This window comes from Brassica napus, chromosome C4, assembly GCF_020379485.1.
Source record: "Brassica napus cultivar Da-Ae chromosome C4, Da-Ae, whole genome shotgun sequence".
NCBI classification, from domain to species: domain Eukaryota; kingdom Viridiplantae; phylum Streptophyta; class Magnoliopsida; order Brassicales; family Brassicaceae; genus Brassica; species Brassica napus.
In genome coordinates, this window is record NC_063447.1 from 30,932,964 (window position 1) to 30,960,700 (window position 27,737).

Consider the following 27,737-nt stretch of genomic DNA (forward strand, 5'->3'; position numbering starts at 1 on the left):
ACTACTTACATTTTGAAACAAAAACATTTTCCTAAAACTACTTACAATATGAAACAGAGGGAGTATTAAAACTTAGCTATAAATGCATAGTTTTTCCTAATTTTATATTTCCTCTATTATTAAACCAATAAGATTTTTTAAAAGCAATTAATGTTCTTGAACTTCACAATTTCTCATTATTAGTTGACAAAAATTACATTGGAAATATAAAATATGTATCTTTTTAATAAAACATATTAAAACTTAGCTATAAATGCATAGTTTTTTGTAATTTTATATTTCCTATATTTTTAAACCAATAAGATTTTTTAAAAGCAATTAATGTTCTTGAACTTCACAATTTTTTATATCTTTTTGAAACAAAAGTTTTCTCTAGAATATAGATCTTTTAGAAACAGAGGGAGCAGTAAATAGACAATGTAAAGATAAAGTTATAAAAAATTGCTTTACCTGATTGGATCGTAAATGGTTGGTTATTTGTCTTATTTTCTAACTTCCATAAGTTGATAACATGTTTTACTTTTCTGTATTTTTTAATTTTTGTTTTAAAAAAGTAGATTTTCCACATGTCAGCTTTAGATTGGTGATGCGACTTGCGCTTTAGTATATAAGAGATTTGAAATATTGTATATATCGTAGGTAAATTCGCTTTGCAGAGGTGTTTTGTTGGGTGAAGTGGGTGGGCACACTTATTTTGGTCAACACCAAAATGTAAAAAAAAAAAAATTGTGCTTATCTATAAAATTGTTAAATCTTCCTCTTTTAGGATCCATTGGAGCTAGTCAGATATGCAGAAAATGGGTGTTAGACATGGTACAATGCAAATGATATTATATTTATTCCTCCACATGCACAAATTGTTGAAGAAACACAAGCCTTAAGTTTGGGTAATATTTGCATGGTGGATGGTTCATGGACCTTCACAAATCAATTCGGTAGAATTGAATGAATTTGGAAGGATAGCATGGGAAAGATCCAACTAATGTGGACATGGAACTTAAGGAGGCATGAGACAACACTACACTCGGAGCTGGAAGTGCTAAGATGGGCAATGGGGAGCATGATACAACATTCGACATGTCAGAGATTTGAGATAGATTGTAAGGACATGATTGCAATGATAACAGACCCATAAGCTTGACCAAACTTCTCAACTGAGCTAGAGATCATTCAAATTCTCCAGGTGTGTAGTCCGGACTTCAAGATCAGCTACTTCCCAAGGGCGCAAAATGAAATTGCTGGTTTGCTAGTTAGGAATACCCGTTCTTTTCATAGATCTCTTTGTTTTATTGCTTGTTATATTCCGGCTTGGTTACCCAGACCACCTAAAGTTTAACTAATAGAATAGCCGTTTGTTGAAAAAAAAAAAAAGGAATGTTGAAGATATTTGTGTCGTTTACCATGTGGTAATGCACTATTGTTTAAACGTTTGTACTATTTTAATTGATTTGAATCCAAGAACGATATTAAACAAAAAAAATGAACCCTTAGCCCTCTTTGTTGAACAACTACTTTGCTTTGCTTTAAAGCTTTTTACACAACAAATATAAAAATTGTATAAATCTAGAAAAATAATTCGAGGGCCTTAGAAGATTCAGACATCTTAGGAATAAAACACGAGGCCGAACCAGTTGCCAATAAGAATCTCTTCTTCTTTGTTGCAACGTTAAGCAAGTACTCTTCTTCCTCAAAATCTCCCCTCTCTTCTTCTCTCTTCAAGAACTCTTTGAACCACATGGCAGACATTTTAGGAAAACGTTTTAGTCCATTTTTGTAATCGACGTAGAAGAGACCATATCGGACTCCATAACCGGCGTTCCATTCACAGTTGTCTAGTAACGACCATGCAAAGTATCCTTCCACTTCAACCCCATCCTCCCTAAACAACGAAACATTTATCATCAGTGAAAGGCTTAGTATAGGTTCCACAGTTTCTTGTGTCTTAAGAAACTAAATGAAATTTTCATTTAGTGAATACACTTACTGGATGGCTTGTTGGATGCTTTGGAGATGTTTCTTGTGGTACTCTGTCCTTTGGAGATCCATCAAGTTAGAAAGCTTTGGTTTTTTCTCGTAATCTATATCACAATGTCCTGAAGAGTTTTAACCAAAAAGTAGAAAAGTTAGTAAACCATACCAGGAATCTATTTAGTAAAATGATCTTGGAAGTGCTTAGTAAAAAGTATTACCGTTTTCAGTGATCATGAATTTAGGGCTTTCGTATTTATCCTTAGCATAGTTTAGAAACTTTCGAAGCCCTTGTGGGTAGAGAAAGTCCCATTCTGAACCACCTCGTACTCCCAATGTCTGTCCTGCTTTGTTTTGTTCTGTTCCAATATAAAAAAAAAGCTCGTGAGACAACAAAATCGGTAATCAAAATCCCGACGAATAATCACCCCTAAGAAGCTTGTGAGCCAAGAAACGAATAGAAAGCCCTAATATGATACGAGTAAGTATTTATTTTAAAACTCCACTTACTTCTCCATTCGATGCGTGCGTCTGATCTCCAGTTGGGAGTGTTATGGTCCACTTCAGGAATACTTTTAACGTAGAAAGCACTGTAATAATTCACTCCAACGAAGTCAAAAGAACCTCTTAGCTTCTTGGATTGAGCTGCGGTAAACGAGGGTAATCTTTTCCCGATCGATTTCTTCATCACTTCAGGGTAATCTCCGTACACCGTTGGATCCATGTGCCTATTAAATTCAAAAAATACTATTAGAATATTAACCAAAAAACTGTATGGTGTATATATATATATATATTATTAAAATGTCTAGAGGTTATGGACCGAAAGACCTAACCATTTTGAATTAATTCAATTTAGGAGAGTATATCCGTTCCAACGGAAATTGAATCCATAACTCTTTAAGTCTTTAATTGGAAATTCAAGAGTTTTTATCTACTATGTCAAGAATGTGATTGTTTGTGCTATATAATTTAAAGAAGAAAAAAATACACTCACCATCCAAACATGAATTCCATGGCTCTTTCACATGCTTCTTTGTCATCAGGGCAGTTTGAATCATAAGGCTCAAACCATACGGGACAATGCGCGATACCAATCTTGCCATCTTTACACTGAGATTCAAACAAAAACATATTGAATAAATATGTTTTCAAACGACTAAATGTGTTTGTAAAACTAAAAATTAAATATGTTGATTCCTTACTTTGGGATTGTTTCTGAAGACTTCAACGGCTTCTGCGTGAGCAAGAAGTAGATTGTGACTAACAGTATAAACCTCGAGGCCAGATTCTCCAGCTACAGCTGCTTCGTTCATGTACTTGGAGGCACGTCCGGGCGCTTTTCTTCCTGTGTCATACCCGCCAATGCTATAGACCCATGGCTCGTTTAGTGTAACCCACAATTTCACACGGTCCCCAAATTCTTCGAAACATAAGGCCGCAAAATCTTTGAAGTCATTACTGCAAGATATTATTTTTTTGTATGCATATTAGAGACATTGATTTGAAAAATATGTTTAGAAAGTAATATGTATTTTTAATCACTTACACAGCTTCTTCGCTTAGAAATCCGTTGTATTCATCTTCAAGGGCTTGAGGAGTATCCCAATGGAATAAAGTAGCAAGAGGTGTGATTCCTGTTCATATATATATATATATATATGTGATCATGTTAGAATATTTCAATCTGGACGACTAGGTTAATATATAACAGCGATTAATTAAATACCGTTAGCTAAGAGTTCATCGATGAGATTGTTGTAAAAATTGATTCCTTCTTGGTTCACGCCCTTGCTTTTCTTTCCAACTATATATTTTTTGGGCAAAAATGAGCAAAAACACGGATTAATCTCTACTGTATTATTTGAAAACTCACTTCTTAATATGTTTAATCTAGAAAACTGTTGTGTATATATATGAGTTAAGAACTTACGAGGCAGAATACGAGGCCACGAGATAGAGAATCTAAAAGCATCCATGTTAATATCCTTCATTCTCTGGATGTCTTCCTTGTAATGGTTATAGAACTCGACCGCTTGGTCTGCGTTAGAGTAGCAATTTCTCTCTGCAAAAATATTATTTTTCTTGTATTAGCATGATGAATAGTGTATAAAGAAAAATTCATATATATATAAGGAACCTAAAATTATATAAAATGAAAAAGATGTTTTGTTATATACACAAACCTGGATATTTGCGAACAAATGTATCCCAAACACTTTCTCCACGAGGAGCTTCATTTATAGCTCCTTCATATTGGTAAGCCGATGAAGCTGTTCCAAAGAGGAAACCCTCGGGAAAATCAGAACGGCCGAACGAGTTTTTCTTCGAGTAAGTGTTCCTTTTTCTGTTAATATTATTTAACAAACAAATAAGAAAATGTTTGTCCAAGGATAAACTTATTTACGTAGCCTTGTGGTTATATTAAAGTTCGATACTCACAGCGTCATTAATGTTTATAAACGATTTCTAAGCTTTTTTGCCTTGTAAATCTGCATAGAAACATACATATATAAGATTATGAATTTGGCACACACAATTAACATAACTTTGATATACAAGAGGATATATAACATACCGACTGGAAGATCTTTTTTTAGTGTTTTTAATAGATTGGAGCTGGTTTTATTCGTCTAATATGAAAGAATGAAATGAATTATATGTTTTTGTTCTTGCCAAAGGAATAAATGAATGAATATTTTTTTTCTTAAAGAAAGAAAGCAGAGATTATACTTTTTCAAAAAAAAAAAAAGTAGAGATTATTGAGTTGTGAGAGAAGTGATGGGATATGTGAAGTTATATATAGGCTAAGGGATTTGCATTTTTATGCGAAGGAACGTAGAAAAATCATAGATTTTAGTCAAACTATTTGCCCCTACGCATTTTGACTGTTAATTTCTTTTTTTTTTTTTTTTTGGTTAAAATGTTAAACCAAAAAAAATATATATATATATATTTGCCCCTACGCATTCTGACCAAAAATTTAATATTTTATTTTTTGTCTAATCGTTGCAGCAGATTATTTGACCAAAATAATAATTCCCCATCGCTAACATTCTAATGTGGAAAATGAAAAGTATGCATGCACAGTTCCGTTTCAAAATTGTCGTTCCTTTTTTTTTTGAATTAAGGGCTATTGTCGTTCCTTTTTCATCAATATATACAACTGTTAGTTTCTTTTTTTATATTAAAATTTCCATATGAGACAGAAGGTACAGAGGTAACTTAGAGCATGATTATTAAGAAGTTTTTAGGGTGGAGTTTTTAGCGTAATATAAGAATCCGTCTCTTAACTTTTAATTAAAAAAGATAAGAACCGTCTATTAAAACTTTATTTAAGAGCTAGTTTTTAACTTTTTTTAGTTAAAAGTTAAGAGACAGATTCTTATATTTCGCTAAAAATTTCATCCCAAGAACCTTCCACTAATGTGTTCTTATAGCAGAATGCAAACATTAATCTAAACAACAAGAAAAAAATATTAGGCATAGGCTTATACAACTGTTAGAGCACCGGTTCAACTTTTATACAAGTCTAGCTTAAATAACAATTAAATAATAAACAGTAGGAAAGAAAGTAGAATAATTACCAGAAACGTCTTTTGAAGAAGAGCCTATCACACAAAGAGAAAGAGACTATTACTAACGTGTCTTTCATTCATTGCTCATTTTCTTTGTTATTATTAATTTTAATTAATAACTAAAATATAATAGTATAATAATGTTACGAAACTGTTTTTTAGAACTTGTACACTAATGATGTTCTTTTAGGTTCTCTTACGACAATCCATTTACCATGCTAACGCGGACAACAAAACTATCGAGACTATATATATAAATAAATAGTTGACAGGAAAATAGACTATACGAATATAAAAGAAAAAGCAAATAACTCGGTTGTTGTTCTCGTGATCTCATTGCTTAAAGCATGCATATGCATGTAGGTAGAGTTAATGGTCGTATAAAAAACATTATATTCAGTCAAAAAAACGTACTATTATATTGTATTTAATTGTGTCTATATATTATTAAAAAAGATTAACAAATAACTCGTGTGATTGTTGTTCTCATTGGAATGCGTGCAGAGTAGGTAAACTTAAATAGATAACCTGAAAACAAAAGGAAGCTCGGAGCATATTCACGTCAAGTTCTTTATTCCAAAATAGGCTGCTGGCTATACTAAATTTGAAAGAAGTTACAAGGTCCGACAAAGTTATTCTTTTCGCGAAAAGTATCATATAGTATAATATGGAATGTATTTACCGTGCCATAGTTTAAGAATGATATGGTGTTATACGATATTTCTTTGTGGATAAATATCACGATGACCCAAATTAGAAAAAAAAACTAAGTATGACTATAATTTACTAGACCAGTTTGCCATGAATTTTGGAAAGTGTGTATATGACCATGAAGAAGAAGAAGATTGGTTATTGGTGTGGAATGATATGCTCAATAAGCATAAGCTGGTCCGTGAAATACACGACTTAAATTCTTTGCATCATTTGGGTAAATATGCCAGACATATAACCTATGTTTTTTTTCTGGAAACACTTTTCCCATTGCATTCACCATTGCTGCAGATTGGTCTGTAAGAATCGTTTTCGGTTGTTTACCAGACATTGCTCCAAGAAAAGTCTCAAAAAGCCACTTAAAAGACTCAGTGGTTTCATCATATAAGAGAGCAGCTCCAAACACAACAGTTTGCTTATGATGATTTACCCCGACAAATGGAGCAAACGGTCTATCGTAATCATTGGTCTTATAAGTTGTGTCAAAACAAATGACATCTCCAAAGAGATTGTAATCGTTTATAGACCGATCATCCGCCCAGATGATATTAGTGATCATATCGTCCTCATCAAGTTGCATTGAATAAAAAAATGAGGAATTATCTTCTTTCTTTTTCTGAAAGTATTCTAAAACTGCTCCAGCATCTCCTTTTACCATTTCTGCCATCTGTTTACGGTATATGTAATTGCGATAGTCCTTATCCAAAAAACCCAGATTTTCTCTCCCCCAACTTCTCTACTCATCATTTCAATGGTTGCTTTTGCTGAAATTCCTGACATCTCGGCATCATCAGCATGTTATTTTTGAGAGACAGTGACTGCTCGATTTCCTTTCAACAAATGCTTCATAGGTGTTCTCACTAATTCATGGTTATGATTCTGGTCGAAAGACACAATCTTATACCTTGCGCTACTCTGAAGGTAGCAAGCCATATGAGCTTTACAACCACACATTGTGATTGGTCGGGTATAAGATCTATTGACCTTAGGCTCCTTCCTAACCCCTCTTTTGAGCATACATAAAGAATCATTGCTACCTTTTCATCTTTTTTTTGGTCCTCCTCTATTTTCTTACGTTGAAACCATGATTGCCTCCATACTTATTATAAACCATATGCGCAGTATCTTCAGAACTAAACTCCATTCCAATACAAAGTTCATCTTTCTTCTCATTCTCATTGTTTGCTTCTAAAGCATCAATATCTTCAATTTCAAGTAGATCTTCTTTGTTGCCTAGTTCATATTCTTCCCCAAATTCACTGAGTGAAGCGTCGTCTTCAATGAGTGAAGCGTCGTCTTCCTCGGAAAAAAGCTCAACTGACTTTTGACTTATCAAACTGAAATCACCCGAGACTTGTAAACTAGATTCACATTGACCACCAAGAACAGTTTCTTGCCCACTTAAATGATTATTCTCCATTACAATCTGTATTAACCATGTTAATATTATTATATTTATATTATAGAGCATACATAACCTAAATATTTTCTATATTTCCTATGTTTTCTTGAGTCAACCTCATCTTTCAATTAAAGAACATATCTAACCCAGATAATCAAAATATCTAGTAAAACACAAAACATCAAAACAATATAAAATTCTATAGTCAAACCACGATAAATACTAGAAAAAGGAAAGGAAGAATATGCAAGCCACAGAGAAGGTTTATGGTGCATAAAACTAAATAGTGCTTATTGAATAATAAATCAGATAGCAAAGATTCTCTTTGGTTCACGTGTAAAGGACTCACCACTGATTCCACACAAGAAGATGAAAAGAAGAATTTGAAGAAGGCCTCCCAGAACAGAAACTGATCGTAACCACGTACTGGAAGTTGAGGAAAAGGTCCTTAAAGAGTTGGTTATGCTAAACTTTCAAGTAAACATTACACCAAAAACTAAAACTTGCAAGTAAACAAAAAGACGTTGATCTCACCTTAGCAGTGGAGAATTCTAGACCCAATGTGCAGCACATAAACACCACACCAAATTATGTTTCAACCTACATACCAAAAAGAAATCATAATATGTGAAATCGAAAACATCTTTGCAAAATTCATTAGTTATTGAGAATTTGGGTGATTAAACAGTATCTAAGAACTCTAAAACTTAGAGCATCTCCAATGGTGTTACCACCATTGGAATCCTTAGGAATATTAAAGTATTTTTTTTTTAAATAGTTAAGAACTCTAATCAAATTAGTATGTCCAATGGTGTTATCCAATTTGGAATCCTTAAGAATAAAAAATTAATAAATTTTAAAACATGTGAAATTAAAATATATATTTTTTGCATGATTAACTATCATTAAGAAAAAAAAATTAAAACATGTCAAATTTAAATATTTATTTTTGCATGATTAACTTTTATTAAGAAAACGAAAACATGTAAAATAAGATATTTATTTTTGCATGAGTAACTATCATTAAGAAGAAAAAAAAATTTAAAACATGTTAAATTTAAATATTTATTTATTACATGATTAAATATATAAAAATACAATAATTATTAATTTAAATATATTTTCATCACCAAATACAATAATTATTAATTTTCTATAGCAATTCTAATCTTTTAATCAATTTTAAAAGTGGTTTCTATAAGTTATTTTTTTTAAGTTTCTATAGCAATTCTAATCTTTTAATGAGTTTTAAAAGTGGTTTCTATAAGTGATCGGAAGACGTTAGCTCCGATGATGATCGAAAAAGAGCTTGCCACGTCACTAAGGATTTGTTCCTTAAAACCTCTTAATTTAGGACTGCTCCTTACCAAACTGAGCTTTGTTAATATTATTTTATTCCAATTAGTCTAGGATTATATGCTAAGGACCCTCAATATATACCGTTGCGGGTGGTCTTACTATACAGATGAATCAGAAGAAACAACGTCGTCAGGAGAAGCTCGACGGAAGAATCGGCGTTAACAACTTTTTCTAGTTTTGCTTTTCTTTTTTTTTTGGCGATAACTACTAATTATTTTTTCCATTTTTTTTCAGAAACTGAATATGGTGTGGCGAATTATAATTGGACGGTGAACCTACGGGGTGAACCCAAGAAAAACTCATTTTTAAATGGTAAACGACATTCTCAGAACGTTTTACAGGTTTCTTGATATGGTATTTTTACTAGTCAGCAGATATTTTGAAAAATCATCTTCAAAGATTGCTAATCATTGCTAGTTTAGGTTTATCGATTTTCATTTAATATAATTAACGAGTCCACATCAAGTAAGATTAAGGTTATATGTGATTGATTAGGTCATATTCAAATTTTCGCTCAGTGTCACGTATCATTTCACCGTTTCTCTTTTGGTGATTATGTTTTTTTTTGGTGATTAGATTTATTAACATTTCGTACATTTTATATGAATATAAGTTCATTTATTTAAATTATTTTTAGCCAAAAAGTTAATTTATTTTCATATCGGTGCATTATGGATCGCATGCATTTATAAATCGCACATGTTGGTGAATGAAGCCGACATAAAATGGATCAAGCAATAATTAGTGTGTTGAATAGTAAATTAGAAATAGTCAAGAAAAGTGGTGCGAGCCTGCGAGGTCCGTGGAACAACTTTGAACACAGCCAACCATCGCAAACTTTCTTTCATAGAAATCGCATAATTAGGTTTGCATATTTCCCAAGGATGTCCAATGAAATGGGATATTGTATAAAAATGGCACAACCTATTTTTTTCTTCTCTTTTTGAAATTTACATAGTAATAAAAATCATTTGGCGGTTATAATATATCCCCTATATATTAATTGAGAAGCATTTGAAAAATTAGAACCTTAATTTTGTATTAATTAAAAAAAACCTCAAATCCTAGGTGGCATTCTAAATGTCTTCTAAATTTCATTTCAAAGAATTCTAGAGCTTCTAATATAAAGTATAGTTTAATCTAATGGTGTCACATTATTCCATAATTATATAACACTAGAGAATATTATATTAACCTAAAATATAGGAAGTGTGTATTCTTTCCTTAAATAAAAGCTACGTAATTACCTAATATGATTTACATATATATGACAATTAATGATTATGAATAATAAAGATTTGATAACAATTTTTGCATCTTTCTTCATTTTTGTTTAAATTTATATTATTAAAAAAAATTAAACAATCACATTAACCATATAATAAAAAAAATAGATTTTTTCTTATATGTTATATTTTGAATTTCTTGAAATGACTTTAAATTATAAAAATGAGGAAACCTTATATGTTATATATTTTTTTAAAACGATTTTAAAATACAAAAATGAGGACACCTTATATGTTATATTTTTCTTTTATGTTAGAATTTTCTTATAGATTATATTTTGAATTTTTTTAAAACGACTTTAAATTACAAAAATGTAAGTTTTCCTTAAATATACGACTAAAAACATTAAAATGACATGTATCAATTCGATGGTTGATTTGAAAGCTTTCAAAACCATATGGTAGATAAAAGTAAAAATAATTTAACAGTGGAAACATTATTGTTCACTTTTTTCAAGAATGTGTTCGATGAAAAAAATAAGGTTTTTATGTCATAATTTTTTAATGTCCACTAGAAAACATTATATTAACCTAAAATATAAGAAGTGTGTATTCTTTTCTTAAATAAAAGCTATAGAATTACCTAATATGATTTACATATATATGATAATTAATGATTATGAATAAAAAAGATTTGATAACAATTTTTGCATCCTTCTTTATTTTTGTTTAATTTTATATTATTAAAAAAAATAAACAATCACATTAACCATATAATAAAAAATTTTGATTTTTTCTTATATGTTATATTTTGAATTTTTTAGAATAACTTTAAATTACAAAAATGAGGAAACCTTATATGTTTTATATTTTTTTTAAAACGATTTTAAAATACAAAAATGAGGAAACTTTATATGTTATATTTTTCTTAAATGTTAGATTTTTTCTTATATGTTATATTTTGAATTTTTTAAAACGACTTTAAATTACCAAAATGTAAGTTTTCCTTAAGTATACAATTAAAAACATTAAAATGACATGTATCAGTTCGATGGTTGATTTGAAAGCTTTTAAAACCATATGTAAGATAAAAGTCAAAATAATTCAACTGTGAAAATAATACTGTTCACTTTTTCAAGAATGTGTTCGAGGGAAAAAAATAAGGTTTTTATGTCATAATTTGTTTAATGTCCACTAGAGAACATTATATTAACCTAAAATATAAGAAGTGTGTATTCTTTCCCTAAATAAAAGCTACGAAATTACCTAATATGATTTACATATATATGACAATTAATGATTATGAGTAATAAAGATTTGATAACATTTTTTTCATCTTTCTTCATTTTTTTAATTTATATTATTAAAAAAAATAAACAATCACATTAACTATATAATTAAAAAATTAGATTTTTTCTTATATGTTATATTTTGAATTTTTTAAAATGACTTTAAATTAAAAAAATGAGAAAACCTTATATGTTATATTTTTTTAAACGACTTTAAAATACAAAAATGAGGACACCTTATATGTTATATTTTTCTTATATGTTAGATTTTTTCTTATATGTTATATTTTGAATTTTTTTAAAACGACTTTAAATTACAAAAATGTAAGTTTTCCTTAAGTATACGACTAAAAACATTAAAATGACATGTATCAATTCGATGGTTGATTTGAAAGATTTCACAACCATATGGAAGATAAAAGTCAAAATAATTCAACTGTGAAAACAATACTGTTCATTTTTTTAAAGAATGTGTTCGATAGAAAAAATAAGGTTTTTATGTCATAATTTGTTTAATGTCCAATTCGATCAACCCGTGATGTATTAATTATAGTTTTGTTCCATTATTTTTAATAAAAATTGATCCGATCCATCGGAAAGAAATTATATAATAACAACAAAAAATATTTTATATATATAAATAAAATGATCAAATATATAAAAGAAACTATCGATAATATATACAAATAAACTCACCTTGCGAAGGTCTTATCCTAGTACATAAATATTTGGCATGGAACCTTTTCTTGGACCGTCTTAGTAGTGGAATTCTAACTTGGCACTTCGGAATTTTCTTCGTCTCTCACTAATTTCTTGTTTGGTGGTAAGCGTATATTCAACCTTTTGTTATGTTTTGTAGATAGATTATATTTGGCTTTGATAAATAACTTAATTATCTGATAAAGAATCTAAAAGTCCAAACTCTACAAATCGTGGTAACTAATAGAAATTAGTAATGATGCAAACACGCGGATGCAAAGAAAATTAATCAATTGCTTCAACCAATTTATCTCTAAAGTAGGATAAAACTTGCGCACAGGGTGAATTTTAATGAAAATTATTTAAGAAATTATATGGAAAAATAAAATTTATATTCTTTATCGAATTAATATTTTTGGCCTTAAACAATTTTTAATTTTTTTTGTTAATTACATAATTTGTTGTTTACTGATGAGCTGATATCATTTTTAAAAATATTTTAGGTCAAAAAATCACTTATCGCATAAGAACCTAACGTTTAGGCCGAAGAATCTCAGGCATACTATTTGGTTACAATGAAACTATGTCAGCTCGGTTTTATATCATGATTTAGCAATTTAAAAGTTAATTATGGTTATAAGAATTTTACGTTCACGTTCCAATCTTATCTATCTTCAATATTGTTCTCATTTTTGTGTCGTTTTTTTTGTCATTTTGGTTATTGCTCGATATAAATATTGAATTTTGAGTTTATTCTCATTTTGTTATTTTGTTTTGACTTGAGATTTAGAAAACGTCTAAGATTTAAAATTATAAAAGAGATACATACTTAGATTAAGATCCGCTCCTTATGAAGAATAAATATTTTATTTTTTATATATGTTCTTCTGCATATTATGAAATAATAAAATAATAATTATATATTAAATAACAAAGAAATCAGTTACTATTATGTAATAAATTGGCGTGCGTATATAAATCAAACGACCGCTCTTGTTTATTCGAAATCATTTTAGCGTACATAAATCAAAACAATCAATCTTATTTATCATATATGATATATAGTTAAATTTAAATGATATTAACATAGATATATAGTATATTTTAATATGGATATTTATTAAATTTGGTTTCTACTCATATGATTTTATATGATTATTTGCATATTTGTGTAACAAAATTTTACACCAACGATTTTTTTTAATGTGGAATGTTTAATGGTTTCAATAATTTATAATCATTTAAAAAAATATAAGTATGTATTTTCATATGATATATAATTTAATTTAATTAAACGATATGAAATATTTTTATATGTATATAATATATATATATATATATTAACATAAATACCTATTAAAATAAAATTATTTATTCATATGATTTTATAATCATTGTAGCTTATTATAGAAAAAAATTTAAGCCTTGATCATAAAAGTTTATGTGAGACTTTTAATAGTTTTAGTAATTTATTCTCGTTTTGAAAAATTCAAAATACAACATATACAAAAAAAATCTAAATTTTTATTATATGATTAATGTAACTGTGTAATTTATTTTAATAATAAATAATTAAACAAAAATGATAGAAAATATACATGTTGTTAGCAAATCTTTATTATTTAAAATCATTAATTGCTATATATATTTTAATCATATTAGGTAATTCTGTAGGTTTTATTTAAGGAAAGAATATATAATAATTTCAATTTGATAAATGAATAGTCCATAATGGACATATTATATAATATAACATTTTCTAGCAATTTAATTTTGGACTAACAAAATTTTCAAGCCACCACGTAAGCAAAATTAGCATTTTAATTACGTGACAACTAACTATTTTTTTTAATTAGTAATATAACTTTTTAAATGTTTCTATATTAATATAAATATAGAGGGGATTCATAACAAACAAAGGTCATGGACCTGAGTAGATCGAGCGGGCCCAACATTGTTCTACAAAGATGAACATGTTCCGTGAAGAACACTATTAAGAAAACAATGTCTTTACTGTAACGCTACCTCAAGAAGAGCAATATACAATTTGATGATTGTTACTTTTTCTAAAATTTGTCGTATCATCATAGATTAAGACTTTTCTAATAAAACGTAATTCAAAAACACTGGTTTTGTTATTGATGTTTTGGATACTTAATTTAAATCATGGAAATGAATACATAAAATAAAAAACAAAGAGAAGACTCTCCATTTGTTGAAGTAAATCATAAACTAAACATAAATTATAAATCTCAAACATTGTATCTCTAAGAGAATTAAAACTCCAATCCAGAGAACTATTATAGTATAAGACTATAAGTAAAAAAAAAAATCTAATCCCAACATATTTTCAAATGCTACATGAAAATGGGAGTCTTTTTGGTGAGAGAACTCATATATAAGCTCTTTGATACTAGGGAATAAGAATAAGTATGAAGCATCTATTTGTATATCCTTGATGTAACCAATAATCTACAAAGCTAAGATAAGATCCAAGGCCAGAGCATTTGCACTTGATTGTAAAGTTTCTTAAGATGAGCTCAGGCCTATAACTGATTAAGTAGCATATTGGAAAAAGGGCTAACACAATGATAACTCTTTCAACGTTTTGGGCCTCAAGTCTCCCGTCAAAGACAGTTTAGTTAGTGTCAGGTTTTGTGAATATTTATCAAATAAACAAAGGCAAGGAAAAATTGTGTACACCAAGACCACAACCATAAATCTTCTAACAAGTACAACATAGGTTAAACAAAAACTGGTAATTTATGAGAAATAAAAACCTAACAAGATTTATGAATCACTCCTAAACACTAATGCTAAGAGGGTTGATGAATACTCTGGCATATCAAATGTGCAATACCTAACCACAACGAATTAATAGGTTTCATCTTTTGTTTCTTTTCTTTGGTTGTTGATTGTCTTTTCCTGATTCCCTACCTCGTTTTCTCGTAGCTGTAGCAGTCTCTTCCTCTGCTTCTTTTTTCAATTGTTTTCGTTTCGATGATCTCTTATTTTCAGTACTCTCTACCTCAACCTTCTTTTTACCCGTGCTGTTACTCCTCAGTTCCCTTGGTTTTGCTTTCCTGTTATCTTTCTTAACGTTTCCATCACTCTTCTTCTGATCTTTACTTGTTGTTTCTTTTCCTTTATGTGGTGAGTTATTTTTGATTCTCTTCAAGAACTCAGCCACACTCTTCTTCTTCTTCTTCTTCTCTGACGCCATCTTCTTCTCAGTCTTAGGAGTCTCTTCCTTTTCATCATCATCATTCGATGAATCTGCTTTTGAATCTGTTTGTTTCTTGTTACTGTTTTTGTCTCTTCCCATTTTGGTATCCTTGGCAACAACTTCCATACCTTTGCTTGTTCTCCTCGAGCTTCTTGTAGCTATAGCAGTAGTAGTCACATCCTTCTCTTCTGAAACTTGAATCTCATCTTTTTGTTTAAAGCTTGAAGAAGAAGGTAACGCCTTTTTCGAAGCAAAGCTCTTCTTCTTACAGCCAACAAGAGGAGGAGCAGAAGTTTTCTGTTTAGAAACCAAAGAACCACCCTCAGAGTTGATGACACGGTGACTCGATATTCCAGTAGTTTTCTTCATCTCGTTAGAGACGAGGGTTCTTAGCTCTTGTGCAGCCACATATTCTGAGTAAGACGTAGGAAAGAAAACAATGGCGTTTGGTGAAGAGAAGCTCGAGGTCTCTGTAAAAAGAAAGACTTGAAGAAACATAGGATCCTTTCTCCATCTTCTTCTCTATTGTTTTAATGTCCAAATGCTGCCTTATCACTCTCTTGTAGTCCTTCGTCTCCTGCAACATAGAGAGTGAGATACGAACAAAACGTTATTGGGCTTCTCTGTGTAAATTATGAGTCTACGGGCCAAACTAAAGCCCAAAATTATCGGCTTAGAGGAAGACTTGGAAGTGAATAAGTTGACTATATCCTAAAACACACGACCAAGCGATACTTCTTCAACGGGATGCTGCCATGTGTCTAATAGAGAGACATTTTAATTTAGAATGAAATCATCTTACATATTCTAGTAAGAAAATTGTATTCTATTAACAGAATGCAATTTACTGAGAGAATCTTGAGGATAATTGATGTCTCAGTCTTAAGGGGATAAATAATTAAATGTTACTTTTGCCGTAAAAAAGTTAAATATTATTATTATTTAAAAAAAAAAACTATTTTTAAGTTTTAAAGCATGGAGGTTGGGAAAAAAAAGAGATGGCATGGAGACATTTGATAGCGTAACGTAAGAAAATAAGGTGAAAATCTCTACGTAATTAAGAAAATCAAGGAAAATAAGGTAAGTGCTTACCTGGCTCCGAAGCCGCGATGCGAACACGGATCCACGCGGATGAGATCGAATCAGCTTAATGATTTCTATCAACGGCTGCGATTGATTCCCGTCCGGTTTAATATTATCCTCGCCGCTCATGTACTCATGTCCTTTCCTCTTCCGATTAACTGTGGACGTTCCCGACTCCCCCAACTCGACGGACTGACTCATTCCGGATCTTCTACTAATCGTTCCTTCTTCCTCCTCCGTCGCCGCCATATGATCGGGATCTGGATTTTTCGAATTATCCCCGCTTAATCGCTCGTGATCAGCGATTTTACCGACGGAGGCTGTCGAGTTAGACGTTTCTCGGTTTAGCCTCGTCGGCTCTGTTTCGTCGTTGATCGATCTAACTGCCTTAGAGCCGTCTTCCACCAGATCTGGTCTATCGTCTCCATCATGTCCGTCGTTCTCCTCCTCTAGTTTCTTAACTTTTAACTGAAGCGACCTAATCAAAAACAAACAAAAACTATTCAAAAATTAAATTTTAACTTTTAAAAAAAACACACTTAGATCCAGCGGCGGAGATATAGAGATTCTCCGTACTCCGTACAGTATCGACTCGTCGCATCGCTGAACATCTCGCCGGAGCTCCGCCACACGTAGACTCCGTAACTGCTCGAGCCAAGGGATTTCACCGTCTGTATCCTCCTCATCCTCCGCCACAGCTTCATTATTTCCTCGTCCGTCGTCGTCGACGGAATCTTGGAACCGACGCTTGAGATCTTGATACTTGAGCCTGCAACTCGTACCGGAGGCGTCGAGAGAGCTCCGGGACCCAACCTCCTTGGCGACGGAGTCCCAATCTTTAGAACCATGGCGTTTAACGGCGCATGTTAACAGAAGCTCCTCCCACGTTCCCCATACTTGACTGATCTGATATTGATTACCGTTACCGTTACCATCTCCGTTACGCTTGTTATCAGAATCACTGCAACTGTGAATATTGGTAGTATAGTCGTCGTTCATGCCTTTCGATGTTACTGCGTCGCCTTCCCTCACTAGCGTAACAAATACCAACACGGTCGCAGTTTTTAGGGATATTTTTGTTTTTTATAAGAAAATAATATATCTAGCTTTGTTTTAGATTTTGAAACACTTTATATATAAAATCTTTTGAAAATGATGATTAATTTTTTAGGTTTTCTTATTAGCTATTTTATTCTCTTCATATGAAATGACATAGACCTACGTACAAGATTTTTACCTTTGCTTTACCCAGTCTGTATATATATAACGAGACGGGTCGGGTCACCTAACTCGATGGTTGTCTCGCTTCGTGTGCAACCGTTTACGGAGGGGAGAGAGGAGGAAGGTATATATTGACTGGAGTACCCCTCAAGGGTTATTGCAAATGGAATGTTCGTTTTCATCCATGTGTGGCTTGGGCTTGGACATTATCTTCAGAGAGAGATGGGCTTGAAACTATGTATTGGGCCTTCAGTGACCAATCCCGGTACGGTTCTTTTCACCAACTGGTTCAGTTTAGTTATGCAAAGACAGGAACGATCGGACCGGGTTGGTCAGCTATTGATATTAAAGAATTTTATAAGATAGGACCATAAATTTGAAACAAAACTATACGGTACATGTAACATGACTTTGAAACACGAAGGATTGTGTGATACAGAGTTATAGACAGGGCTTGATGGGTTTAATTTGATTGCATGATCTATATAATATTTTAACTAAAATCCACCACTAAATAACTAAATGATTTATTTCACACTCACACACAAAGTAAAAGAGTAGGATTCAACGACTCCTCTAAGCCCTCTTCTGTTTTATTGTGCGACCTCGTACTCTACTCATTGACTTAAGACTAATAAAAACAAATCCATGGATGGAGGCTTGAGAGCCAATAGGTTAACTTGTTTGTCAATGTTGGAATAATAATTTAGTGTATTTCAATCCGAGAAAGACCGTTTATTCAATTGTTGGCATTATTTCATTTTCAGAAGACAACTCCAAAGAAAAACAAATAATCGTAATGAAAATTGTGCTAAAAGATACCCATCAAATGAGAGAGAAGAGTGATTATCTTGACCAACACGTTAGGTATGACCTCAGCGGCTCAAGCTCATGAACTTATCGAGCCAGTCCATGTTAACACTCTTCGGTCTCTCAAGTGGCAGTCCAAGAGCTCGATCCCATATCAGCTGAAACCAAAAAAAAAAACCAGAATATAAGCTTTGATGGATCTAATTGGTCTGTACTAAATGTGAATTTTATATGGCACCTGTGAGCAGATTCCAAGACTCCTTGAGACGCCAAAAAGAACCGTGTAGTATCTAATATTTGACACACACAGAGAAATATCATTATATTCAGCTAAAGGTCCAAGTCTAATCACACTTAAATGAGAGTACAATTCTTACCTTGCTTCGGTTAGACCATAATAGTTGAGCAGCACTCCACTGTGAGCATCCACGTTAGGCCAAGGGTTCTTGACCTGTAAAAGCGATTTCAAGATTCATAAAACCAGAGAGAATGAGAAATATGGTAACATTGTTATGAAGTAATGATGAAAAATATAATACCTTTCCTAGCTCGGTTAGAATAGGAGGCACAACTTCATAGAGCTTAGACACCTGTTGTGTTGATAAATGATATGTGAGTATAAATATTAGAAATTCAAGACCATGATCGAAAATTAAATTTAAAAAGAAGTTACCAGCTGAAAAAGAGGGTCATCAGGTAGATGCTTCAAGGCAAACTCTCTTTGGCATACATATCTTGGATCCGTCTTACGCAAAACGCCATGGCCATATCCTGGAACCACCTGCAAGACAAATGTTTGGTTAGAAATGCCTTGCGAACCTTCACAAGAATACGATCCCATTCTTTCATGCATTGTCTGTTTTCACATACTCAATTATATACTCAACTTTCATTAAGATCATATCAGCTATAGTTTCAAAAGGCAAAGCAGATCATTTTTTTTACCTTGCCACTGTTTAACGTTTTCCAGACATAATCTTTCAGCTGGTCCTTTGATATATTTTCTCCGCATTCCTCCACAACTGATTTGATCCATAGCAAAACTTCCTGGAACAAGAAGATTCAATTCTCAGTTGTTATCAACTCTAACTTCAGTTGTACAATTATAATATCAGCAGTTTACCAGTCATTTCTTGGAACTATCTGCTATGTATACTTGTAGACGAACAATATTCATGAGATATAAGCTAGGGGGCTACCTGATTCGCCAAACCGTGTAGTGGTCCAGCTAAGCCATTTAAGGCAGCTGCAAATGCAAGATATGGATCTGAAAGTGCACTCCCAACCTAAATGCATAAATATCATCAGCCATAAAAGAGAACCATCAGAAATGTATTAAGAAATTCGAAACATTGCACTTTAGCATGTAGCAAGTAGTACATACCAAGTGACCAGCGTGAGCACTAACATTTCCACCTTCATGATCACTAAAACGAAAACCAGTTAGAAAGAAAAAATCTCATTGATCATGATGCTATAAAGGTTTTGTAAATGGTTGGTAAAATAATGGAGAATCATCATATATTAGAACCAACACAAACCTGTGAATGGTGACATAAAGCCTCATGAGCTCTTTCATCTGAGGACTATCAAATCCCAGCATGTGTGAAAAATTAGCACCATAATCCAAAGAATCATCTAATGGAATTATGCTACCATCCTTAAACATTCTGCAATATTAAGTAGTATGTAAATTTAAGAACACTACTAAGGAAGAAAAAACCCCAGAAATTAGAAACTTCAGAAGCTAAACACATGGACTAAGTCATACAACACCTAACCTCCGATAAACGTACGAAGCTACAACAGGGACACGAGCTATCAAGTTGAGAGCATCCTCAAAGGTTGGCTCCCAGAACCTGAAAGGAAAAGATCAGTTTATATGATTCCAGCTACTATAAGACAATCAAGGTAAAAGTACTATAAACAGTGATCAAGTTTATACTTTGACTTATGAACAACACCCTCCTCATATGCCTTCTGGAATTCACTTTCAACCTGGAATAACAATTTAACAAAGATAAGATGTTAATTGCTTTAATTTACTATATAAAAAAAGCTAAGATAATTAAGAACAGAGTTAGCTACCTGGAGAGCCATAACACCACTTGCAAATTGAGTCATTGGATGAGCAGTCAAAGGCAAAGCATTGATAGCTTTGTAGACATAATCTGCAATTTAAAATAAGTATAAGTTGGTGTTCAAAAAAAAAATTAAGTATAAGCTAGAGTTGTTACGTTTTCAACAATCATAATATTTGATATAACAAAATTATCAACATCTGAACTAAGGTTACAAAAAGGACAGAGGAGAGGTGAACTGCAAACCTGGCACAGCAGCACGGCTAGCTAGCTCCTTTGACAATGCATCAACTTGCTCTTTGTTTGGCACCTAAATCAAATAAGAGGGAAAATTATACTTTAGGATAATATATTGAAGGAAACTAAATATTATGATACATTTTTGAATAAAAATGCTAAGACAATCCAACCTTTCCAGTTAACAGAAGCCACAGAAGACCCTCAGGCAAAGGCTCTCCTCCAGGCTGAGCTGCAGGCAATACTTTCTGGCATTCAGGAATCGACATGCCTCTAAAACGTATCCCCTGAAAGAAAGATCAGAGCATATGTTATATGATCTATGAACAGAAGATTATATATCCTATGAGCAATAGTATATATACATACCTCTTCTGCATCAAGCAGTGAGGTTTCCCAGAGTAAACCAGTCATCCCTCTCATTCCACCAAGTACCTTTCAAAAATGTTGCATGTAGTAAGGTTAATAATATATATGAGTTGAGAAAGCTCTTATATATTCCTTAGAATCCATACCATATCAACAGTGATGTTCCCCACTGGGACAGTTCCATGTTGTGATTTCAATTTCTTCAAGCGGTCCTGAAATAGGAAGTTGTGAAATGACAGAAAATAAAACAGAAATGTGAAATAAAAAAGATAGCAAATAAAACAAAGAAAAGAGCTTCACTTGGTGCAAGACTGCCCTAACTTAGAAAGAAAGATACAAGTTGAATCAGAGACAAGGAAGAACCTGTTGTTCTGGAATTATCTCTTGCAGCTGAGACTTCAGGTCCTGCATTGCCATTTTTTTAAACCAACATCAACACAAAATATTTTTTTTTGTAAATCATAAGATTGGAAAAAGAGAACAGTCACATAAAAAAATAAACTTTTCACTTCTTTTTCATCTCAAAATGAAACATTAGCACGTAAAAAACCCTAACATTACCCAATCGGAAGAGCCTTGCGTCTGAATCCATCTGACGGAGTTGCTAAGTGAAGATTGCTTTGTCTGCTTATATTAGATCCGATCATTATTCGATAGCATAAAGAAAAAAACGTTACACAAACACACAAAAAAAGGAAAGGTAAAATCTACTAACGACTCGAGATCGGAGCCTTGAAATGGCCGAGACGCTCCTAAGAAACACCATTTTTCAAAACTCACACCTGATCACAATATTTTTCTCAAACAAGATGATCCGTTAGGGTTTCATGCAATATCGATACTAAACAAGATTGAGCCGTTAGGAGATTTTTAGATATTAAACAAAAGAAAATAGAATTCTCATTACCGGTGATTCTAAAGTTTTTACGCTATGAGCGATCAATCGGGAGATGATGAAAATGTTTTGCAAAGTGAGGAACAAGTGTTTCTGTGTTCATCAGGTACTAAAAATACAACAGAACCAAACCAAAAAATAGGATTCTTACTACTAAACCGGAACAATAAACTAATTGCATAGCCAAACCGATCGGGTTATTTCGGTTCTGCTCGGTTCGTTATGGGATTATATATCATCCAAGTCCGTGTCACGCAAGATTCGAAGCAGTCGCAACGATTCTAACGCCTAAAATAAAGGTCATTAATAAACGTAGCTGTTTGTTAATATATTTAAGGGTATAAGAGCATGCGCAACGGTAAGACTCATTGGAGTACTTAGCGACAAGGGCATTTTAGATTAATCTTGGATATTTTGGATTTTTTTTTCAAAAAAGAAAAAAAAAGATGACCATTCCCGGACCACCACGTAGTCGTGGGGACCGCAAATAGTGCAAGGATTTACTAAAGAAAGAGTCCTTATTTAAAAATTTTAAAGATTTAATCCTTAGCTTTTGGTGGGATCCACTGATTATTTAATTATTTTTTCCCTAAGGACTCCCACTTAAGGATTCCCGTTGCGGATGCCCTAAAATGTCTTGTTTTCTTGGAAAAAATAGAAAATATCAAGGGAATAAAATATATTTTCACAAAATAAAACAAATTAATGAAGCGGAAAATTTCTTAAAAATACACGAATTAGTTTTCATTTGCTAATAAAATACACAAACTATTTTGGATCCCCATTTAACACACGAATTAATTTTTGTTGCCTATTAAATACACAAATTTTTGAAATTCGCAGATTTTACGCATCATTTTAGATGGCGTTAACTATATTTAACGGAAGTGACGACGGTGTTAGTGTTTAATTAACACGTATTTAAATTGTGAAAATAAAATTCTTTAAAAATACACAAACTATTTTTCATTTGCTAATAAAATACACGAACTATTTTGGATTCTCGTTTAATACACAAACTAATTTTTGTTTTTTATTAAATACCCAAACTTTTAAAATTTGCAGATTTTACACATCGATTTAGACGATGTCAACTATGTTTAATAGAAGATGACGTTAGTTTTAATTAAATAAGTAGTTTAACTGTGAAAAACACGCTCACTCTCAGCCAACTGAAATTGATTTGAGTTTGTTACAATTCGAGTTTGACACCCTAATATGTTCCAACCTCTTTTATTCTCCAAACTATGTTCTTTTTCTTCTTCTTTACTTTGATTTCCCTTTATATCGATTCGAAGTGGAGTCGATTTCCATGTCGTGAAAAAAGACGAAGAAAAACTATGTAATTTTAAAGGAGTTTCTGATTTTGGAATTAGTTTAGTGTTATTCATTTTTAATTCTTGTTCTTCGCTTTGATAGTAGTGATAATGATTCAAGGTTAATTTACACTATGGTAAATAAGTTTAGTGTTATGAATTAGGTTATATATTCTTTCTACTATGATAAAAAAATTTGAAATTTCATCAAAAAAGATTTTTACACAGATTTTTACACTATGAAAGCGTAATGGAAAAGAAAGCTAACAATATAATCTATCGAGAGGATTTTAAGGATTTGTTTTTCACAGATTAACCACATGCTCAATTAAACACTGAGATTGTCTTCACTTCTGTTAAACACAGTTGACATCGTCTAAATCGATGTGTAAATTATGAAAATTTCAAAAGTTTGTGTATTTAATAAAAACAAAAATTAGTTTGTGTATTAAACGAGGATCCAAAATAGTTCGTGTATTTTATTAGCAAATGAAAAATAGTTTGTGTATTTTTAAGGAATTTTCTTTTCACAATTTAAACACATGTTAATTAAACACTAACGCCGTCGTCACTTCCGTTAAATATAGTTAACGTCGTCGAAAATTATGTGTAAAATCTGAGAATTTCAAAAATTTGTGTATTTAAAAGGTAACGAAAATTAGTTCGTGTATTAAACGGAGATCCATAATAGTTTGTATATTTTATTAGCAAATAAAAATTAGTCCGTGTATTTTTAAAGAAGTTTCCCTCTTTTTAATAGTACTTGGGTCGAATGGGCAGCTTGAAGTTCTTCATTCTCCATTGGGAAAATTCCTTAAAAATACCCGGACTGAATTTCTTTTGCTACTTTAATACACGAACTTTTTAGGCTCCCCATTTAATACACAGACTAAATTGCGTTACCCAAAAAATACATCAACTTTTGAATTTCAGAAGTTTCACACTTCGATTCTAACAACGTTAACTCTGTTTAACAGAGAATCAAGACGGCGTTAATTTTTTAATTAGACACGTGATTGAACCGTTAAATCCTCGGGTTCCTTCATCAAAAGCCCCAAATCGAAAAAAAACAAACCCTAATTTCATTCAACTCTTTATTTCCCAGAAATCCCTCAAATCGATGGCTAAGAGTGAAGGCTCGAGTTCTAGTGCAAGGTCATCCTATAAGAAGAAGGTCGACGGTCCGTTATGCTACTGTAATAAGAGATCGACTCCGGCGAAGGCATGGACAGATGACAATCCGGGTAGAAGGTTTTGGTGCTGCGGTCCTCATGGGTTCGTCGATTGGATTGATAAGGAGGAGCAAAATGAATGGCAGAAACAGAGTTTACTGGAGGCGAGAGGCGTGATGGATCGTCAGAGAGAAGAAATCAGAAATCTGAAACAGTTGCTTAGCAAAGCTTCTCAACCAACCACATCTGAAGATTCAACATCATTATTATTAGAGGAAGGGGACATACTCGCAGAGGAGAAGAAAAAACTTGAAATTGCTCTTATCACATCAGTTGAAAAGGAGAAATTGCTAAGGCAATTCATTGCTCTTTCGATGGGAGGCTTCGCTGTTGTCACAGTCATCCTTGTCATTACCATTCTGAAGAAGTAGTTATGGTTTGTCTCTTTTGTTGTAATGTTTCATTAGGATCTGTGTTTCTGTTTTGTTTTGTCATGTTTGTGTCTTTTGTTGGTCTTTCTGTTTCGGATTGTCATGGTTTGTGTGTGTCTTTTATTGTAATGGCATCATTTTCATCTCTCTTTGATCAATGAATTTTATGTTTGTTGTTGTTACATTTTGAGTCTTCTTTCTGTATAATTTCTTAAAAATACATATCATAGATCATCCAAACAAAAGATCATCCTACAGAGTTTTAAAACATCCAAACAAAAGAAGATCATCCTAGAGAGTTTTAAAACATCCAAATAAAATAAGAGAAGAAGATTATGAAGTTATAGAGCCTAAGAGTCTTCAGGTTGTTGTTGAGAGGCTTGTGAATTCTGATCACTCACAGCAGCAGACCCCCATACCTCAAATACACGACCAGAGTAAGGAGCAATATAGCAACCAGACTCTCTTGGAACAGGAGGCACACACTCACGTCTACGGCCTCGAGCACGCCCTCTCCCTCGTCCCTGTCCACGGCCACGGCCTCTAGCAGTTGGAGCAGTTGGAGCAGTTGATGGCTGTGGATCAACACAAGGTTGTGTGCTGACCGGATTTGGTGTGGACTGGCTTTGAGCATTCCTCCTCTTCGGTGCATTTTGAATGCTCCAAGGATCATCCTTATTAAGAAAATCATATGTGAAATTACATACACATCAAACCACAGGAAAAACATATAAGAAAAGCATTTTGCTTACAGTCTTTTTTGGCCGTCCTCTTTTGCGTTTAGGAAGCTCAGGAGCAGCTTGTAGAGTACAAGTTCCACAGTTATGACATGTTTGCTTACAGTTGCTACATGTCATCCTTCTTCCTTCTCTTGTAACCTTTGTTGGATTTGTCTTTGACTCATGTGCCTCTTTGATCCTATCATAATTCTTCGGGCGTCCTGGCATTCTCCTTTTTTCAGGGATTTGTATAGCTTCCTTACCTGTCTTCTCCCACAGTCTCTCTCCGTTGACAGGTTTTATGTTGTTTTCGTAGGTGTCTTGCCACCTTGATGTCAGATAGTAAGGATCAACAAAGCTACAAAATAGAAAGAGAGATAGAGTTAGAACCTATATAATACTAAGATATGAGAAGAAAGAATGGTGCTTACTCTTCAGGTTCTTTGTTATGCTCGTTTATGACATAAATAGCATGCCGGCAAGGTATCCCGGTGAGGTCCCATCGATTACAAGCACAATGCTTTTCTGGAAGACATACCACATAGCTACAATCCCACTCAGTGACTTCATATAAGCTTTCACTACTTTTAATAACGGTGCAGTGGTTACTTGCTTGGCGGTTTTGCTCAAAAATCTCCATGATATTTGGTGGAAACTGAGTCGAACAGCCACTTGTTATGTCACGCCTTCGAGAGTTACGCTTCATTGCAAGTCTCCTAATCTCCTCAAGCATGTTAATCAGTGGCAACTTACGAGCATCTTTGATTGTTCTGTTGAAGCTTTCTGAGAGGTTGTTACACACATCTTCGCATCGTGCATGTCTACTGAAAAATGCTCTACACCATGTCTTCGGTTCTGTCTTCAGCAAGTCCTCATGTGCCTTTGCGTCGAACACTTCTAAAGCCTTCAAATTGATCTGATAATCACCATTCGTGAAGCTGTATGCAATTGCCCAGAAATAATCTTCATACTCTGACGCACTATAAACCTTCCTCCAATTTGCAAAAATGTGTCTAGCACAATGTCTATGCTCTGACTCGGGTAGAAGGTCTGCAACAGCATTTATCAAACCTTTCTGCTTGTCAGATATGATAGTGAATCCATTGCCTAACCCCAAATCCAAATCAGCCTTCAACTTATCAACAAACCAAGCCCATGAAGCATTATCTTCCACTCTAACTATTGCCCACGCTATAGGATAAATCCTATTATCTGCATCTCGACCAACAGCTGCAAGAATCTCACCCTTTAACTCCTATTTCATAAATGCACCATCAAGTCCTATAATAGGCCGACAACAATTCTTCCATGTGTTCCTCAGATTCTCAAAACAAATGTAGAATCTGTCGAAGACAATCTTACCATCGTCACGAGGAATAGTCACAATCTCAGTCTTCGTATTCTCATTTGAACGCTGAAGCTCCCTCTCATAATCCCACAGCTTGGCAAATTGCTCTCTCTGAGTTTGTATTACCAAATCTAGAGCCATTCTTCTTGCTTTCGTGCATATCCACTTAGAAACTGAGAGACTGTACCTCATCATTATCTCATCCTTGATGTCAGTCCACTTAATACCAGGTCTTCTTCTTGCTTCATCCTTGTACATCCTTGCAATTGTACCCTGCTTCAACATCCTTGCTTTACTACTCTTCAGATGATTATGTTTATCCACATAAGATTTCACCATCCACTTCCCCTTTGGCTTCTCAACAGAGCAATAAATCTTCCACTCGCAATTTTCCTTTGTACAAATGGCTCCCAGCTTTGTTTTCTCCCATCGGCAAAGCTTCACATCGAAATTTGTCTTCAAAACATAGCGCAATAGCTGGTCTTTGAACTCTTCTCCGCTCTTGAATGTCTGCATTAACCACAGGTATGGAGGCTTCTCATTGTTGTACGTAGTTCTCGAAATCACCTTTTCCTGTCGATTGAAGTAATCCCACTC

The 27,737-nt window shown here is 32.9% G+C and overlaps 4 protein-coding genes across 6 annotated transcripts; 1 reads left to right on the top strand and 3 right to left on the bottom strand.

Annotated features, from left to right (window-relative positions):
• Positions 1-1,420: 1,420 nt before the first annotated feature.
• Positions 1,421-4,750, bottom strand: LOC106375306 (beta-glucosidase 27). 2 transcript variants are annotated; one of them, XM_013815177.3, is made up of 12 exons: positions 4,547-4,749; positions 4,411-4,460; positions 4,155-4,315; positions 3,902-4,033; positions 3,698-3,775; positions 3,518-3,605; positions 3,174-3,429; positions 2,966-3,081; positions 2,479-2,696; positions 2,190-2,327; positions 1,985-2,093; positions 1,421-1,879 (listed from the first exon to the last, which is right to left on the bottom strand). In XM_013815177.3, exons 2-12 carry the CDS (start codon positions 4,416-4,418, stop codon positions 1,564-1,566), a joined length of 1,620 nt encoding a protein of 539 aa, XP_013670631.2. In that variant the 5' UTR covers positions 4,419-4,460; positions 4,547-4,749; the 3' UTR covers positions 1,421-1,563. The 2 variants fall into 2 exon arrangements, with proteins under 2 accessions (XP_013670631.2, XP_048609629.1); XM_048753672.1 differs by having other exon boundaries at positions 3,698-4,033; positions 4,547-4,750.
• Positions 4,751-14,913: 10,163 nt separating this feature from the next.
• LOC106445115 (biorientation of chromosomes in cell division protein 1-like 1) lies at positions 14,914-17,772 on the bottom strand. Its single transcript, XM_048753673.1, is given in 4 exon segments — positions 14,914-15,905; positions 15,907-16,035; positions 16,551-17,019; positions 17,125-17,772. Coding segments are annotated over 4 exon segments (1,803 nt in total). The 5' UTR covers positions 17,541-17,772; the 3' UTR covers positions 14,914-15,116.
• A 651-nt stretch (positions 17,773-18,423) lies between these two features.
• On the bottom strand, positions 18,424-22,315 carry LOC111202035 (citrate synthase 5, mitochondrial-like). Of its 2 annotated transcripts, none has more exons than XM_048753674.1 (20): positions 22,167-22,315; positions 21,975-22,041; positions 21,821-21,883; positions 21,623-21,664; positions 21,406-21,471; positions 21,260-21,325; positions 21,064-21,177; positions 20,900-20,963; positions 20,661-20,743; positions 20,518-20,570; positions 20,354-20,431; positions 20,114-20,242; positions 19,957-19,999; positions 19,772-19,858; positions 19,518-19,619; positions 19,246-19,353; positions 19,112-19,162; positions 18,950-19,023; positions 18,811-18,862; positions 18,424-18,730 (listed from the first exon to the last, which is right to left on the bottom strand). In XM_048753674.1, exons 2-20 carry the CDS (start codon positions 22,023-22,025, stop codon positions 18,638-18,640), a joined length of 1,419 nt encoding a protein of 472 aa, XP_048609631.1. In that variant the 5' UTR covers positions 22,026-22,041; positions 22,167-22,315; the 3' UTR covers positions 18,424-18,637. The 2 variants fall into 2 exon arrangements, with proteins under 2 accessions (XP_048609631.1, XP_048609632.1); XM_048753675.1 differs by having other exon boundaries at positions 21,975-22,058; positions 22,167-22,256.
• A 2,275-nt stretch (positions 22,316-24,590) lies between these two features.
• Positions 24,591-25,073, top strand: LOC125585995. Its single transcript, XM_048755754.1, has one exon. The coding sequence runs from the start codon at positions 24,591-24,593 to the stop codon at positions 25,071-25,073; it is 483 nt and encodes a 160-aa protein (XP_048611711.1).
• Positions 25,074-27,737: the final 2,664 nt, after the last annotated feature.

Bases quoted from the DNA above. Each gene is read 5' to 3' on its own strand.
- LOC106375306 (XM_048753672.1), bottom strand. The intron at 3,606-3,697 runs GTATTTAATTAA...ATATATGAACAG, and splicing joins CGATGAACTCTTAGCTAACG to GAATCACACCTCTTGCTACT. The intron at 2,328-2,478 runs GTAAGTGGAGTT...ATATTGGAACAG, and splicing joins CGCACGCATCGAATGGAGAA to AACAAAACAAAGCAGGACAG.
- LOC125585995 (XM_048755754.1), top strand. From the start codon at position 24,591: ATGGCTAAGAGTGAAGGCTCGAGTTCTAGTGCAAGGTCATCCTATAAG.
- LOC111202035 (XM_048753674.1), bottom strand. From the start codon at position 22,025: ATGGTGTTTCTTAGGAGCGTCTCGGCCATTTCAAGGCTCCGATCTCGA. The intron at 21,665-21,820 runs GTAATGTTAGGG...ATGGCAATGCAG, and splicing joins CGCAAGGCTCTTCCGATTGG to GACCTGAAGTCTCAGCTGCA. The intron at 21,178-21,259 runs GTATGTATATAT...TCTTTCTTTCAG, and splicing joins CACTGCTTGATGCAGAAGAG to GGGATACGTTTTAGAGGCAT.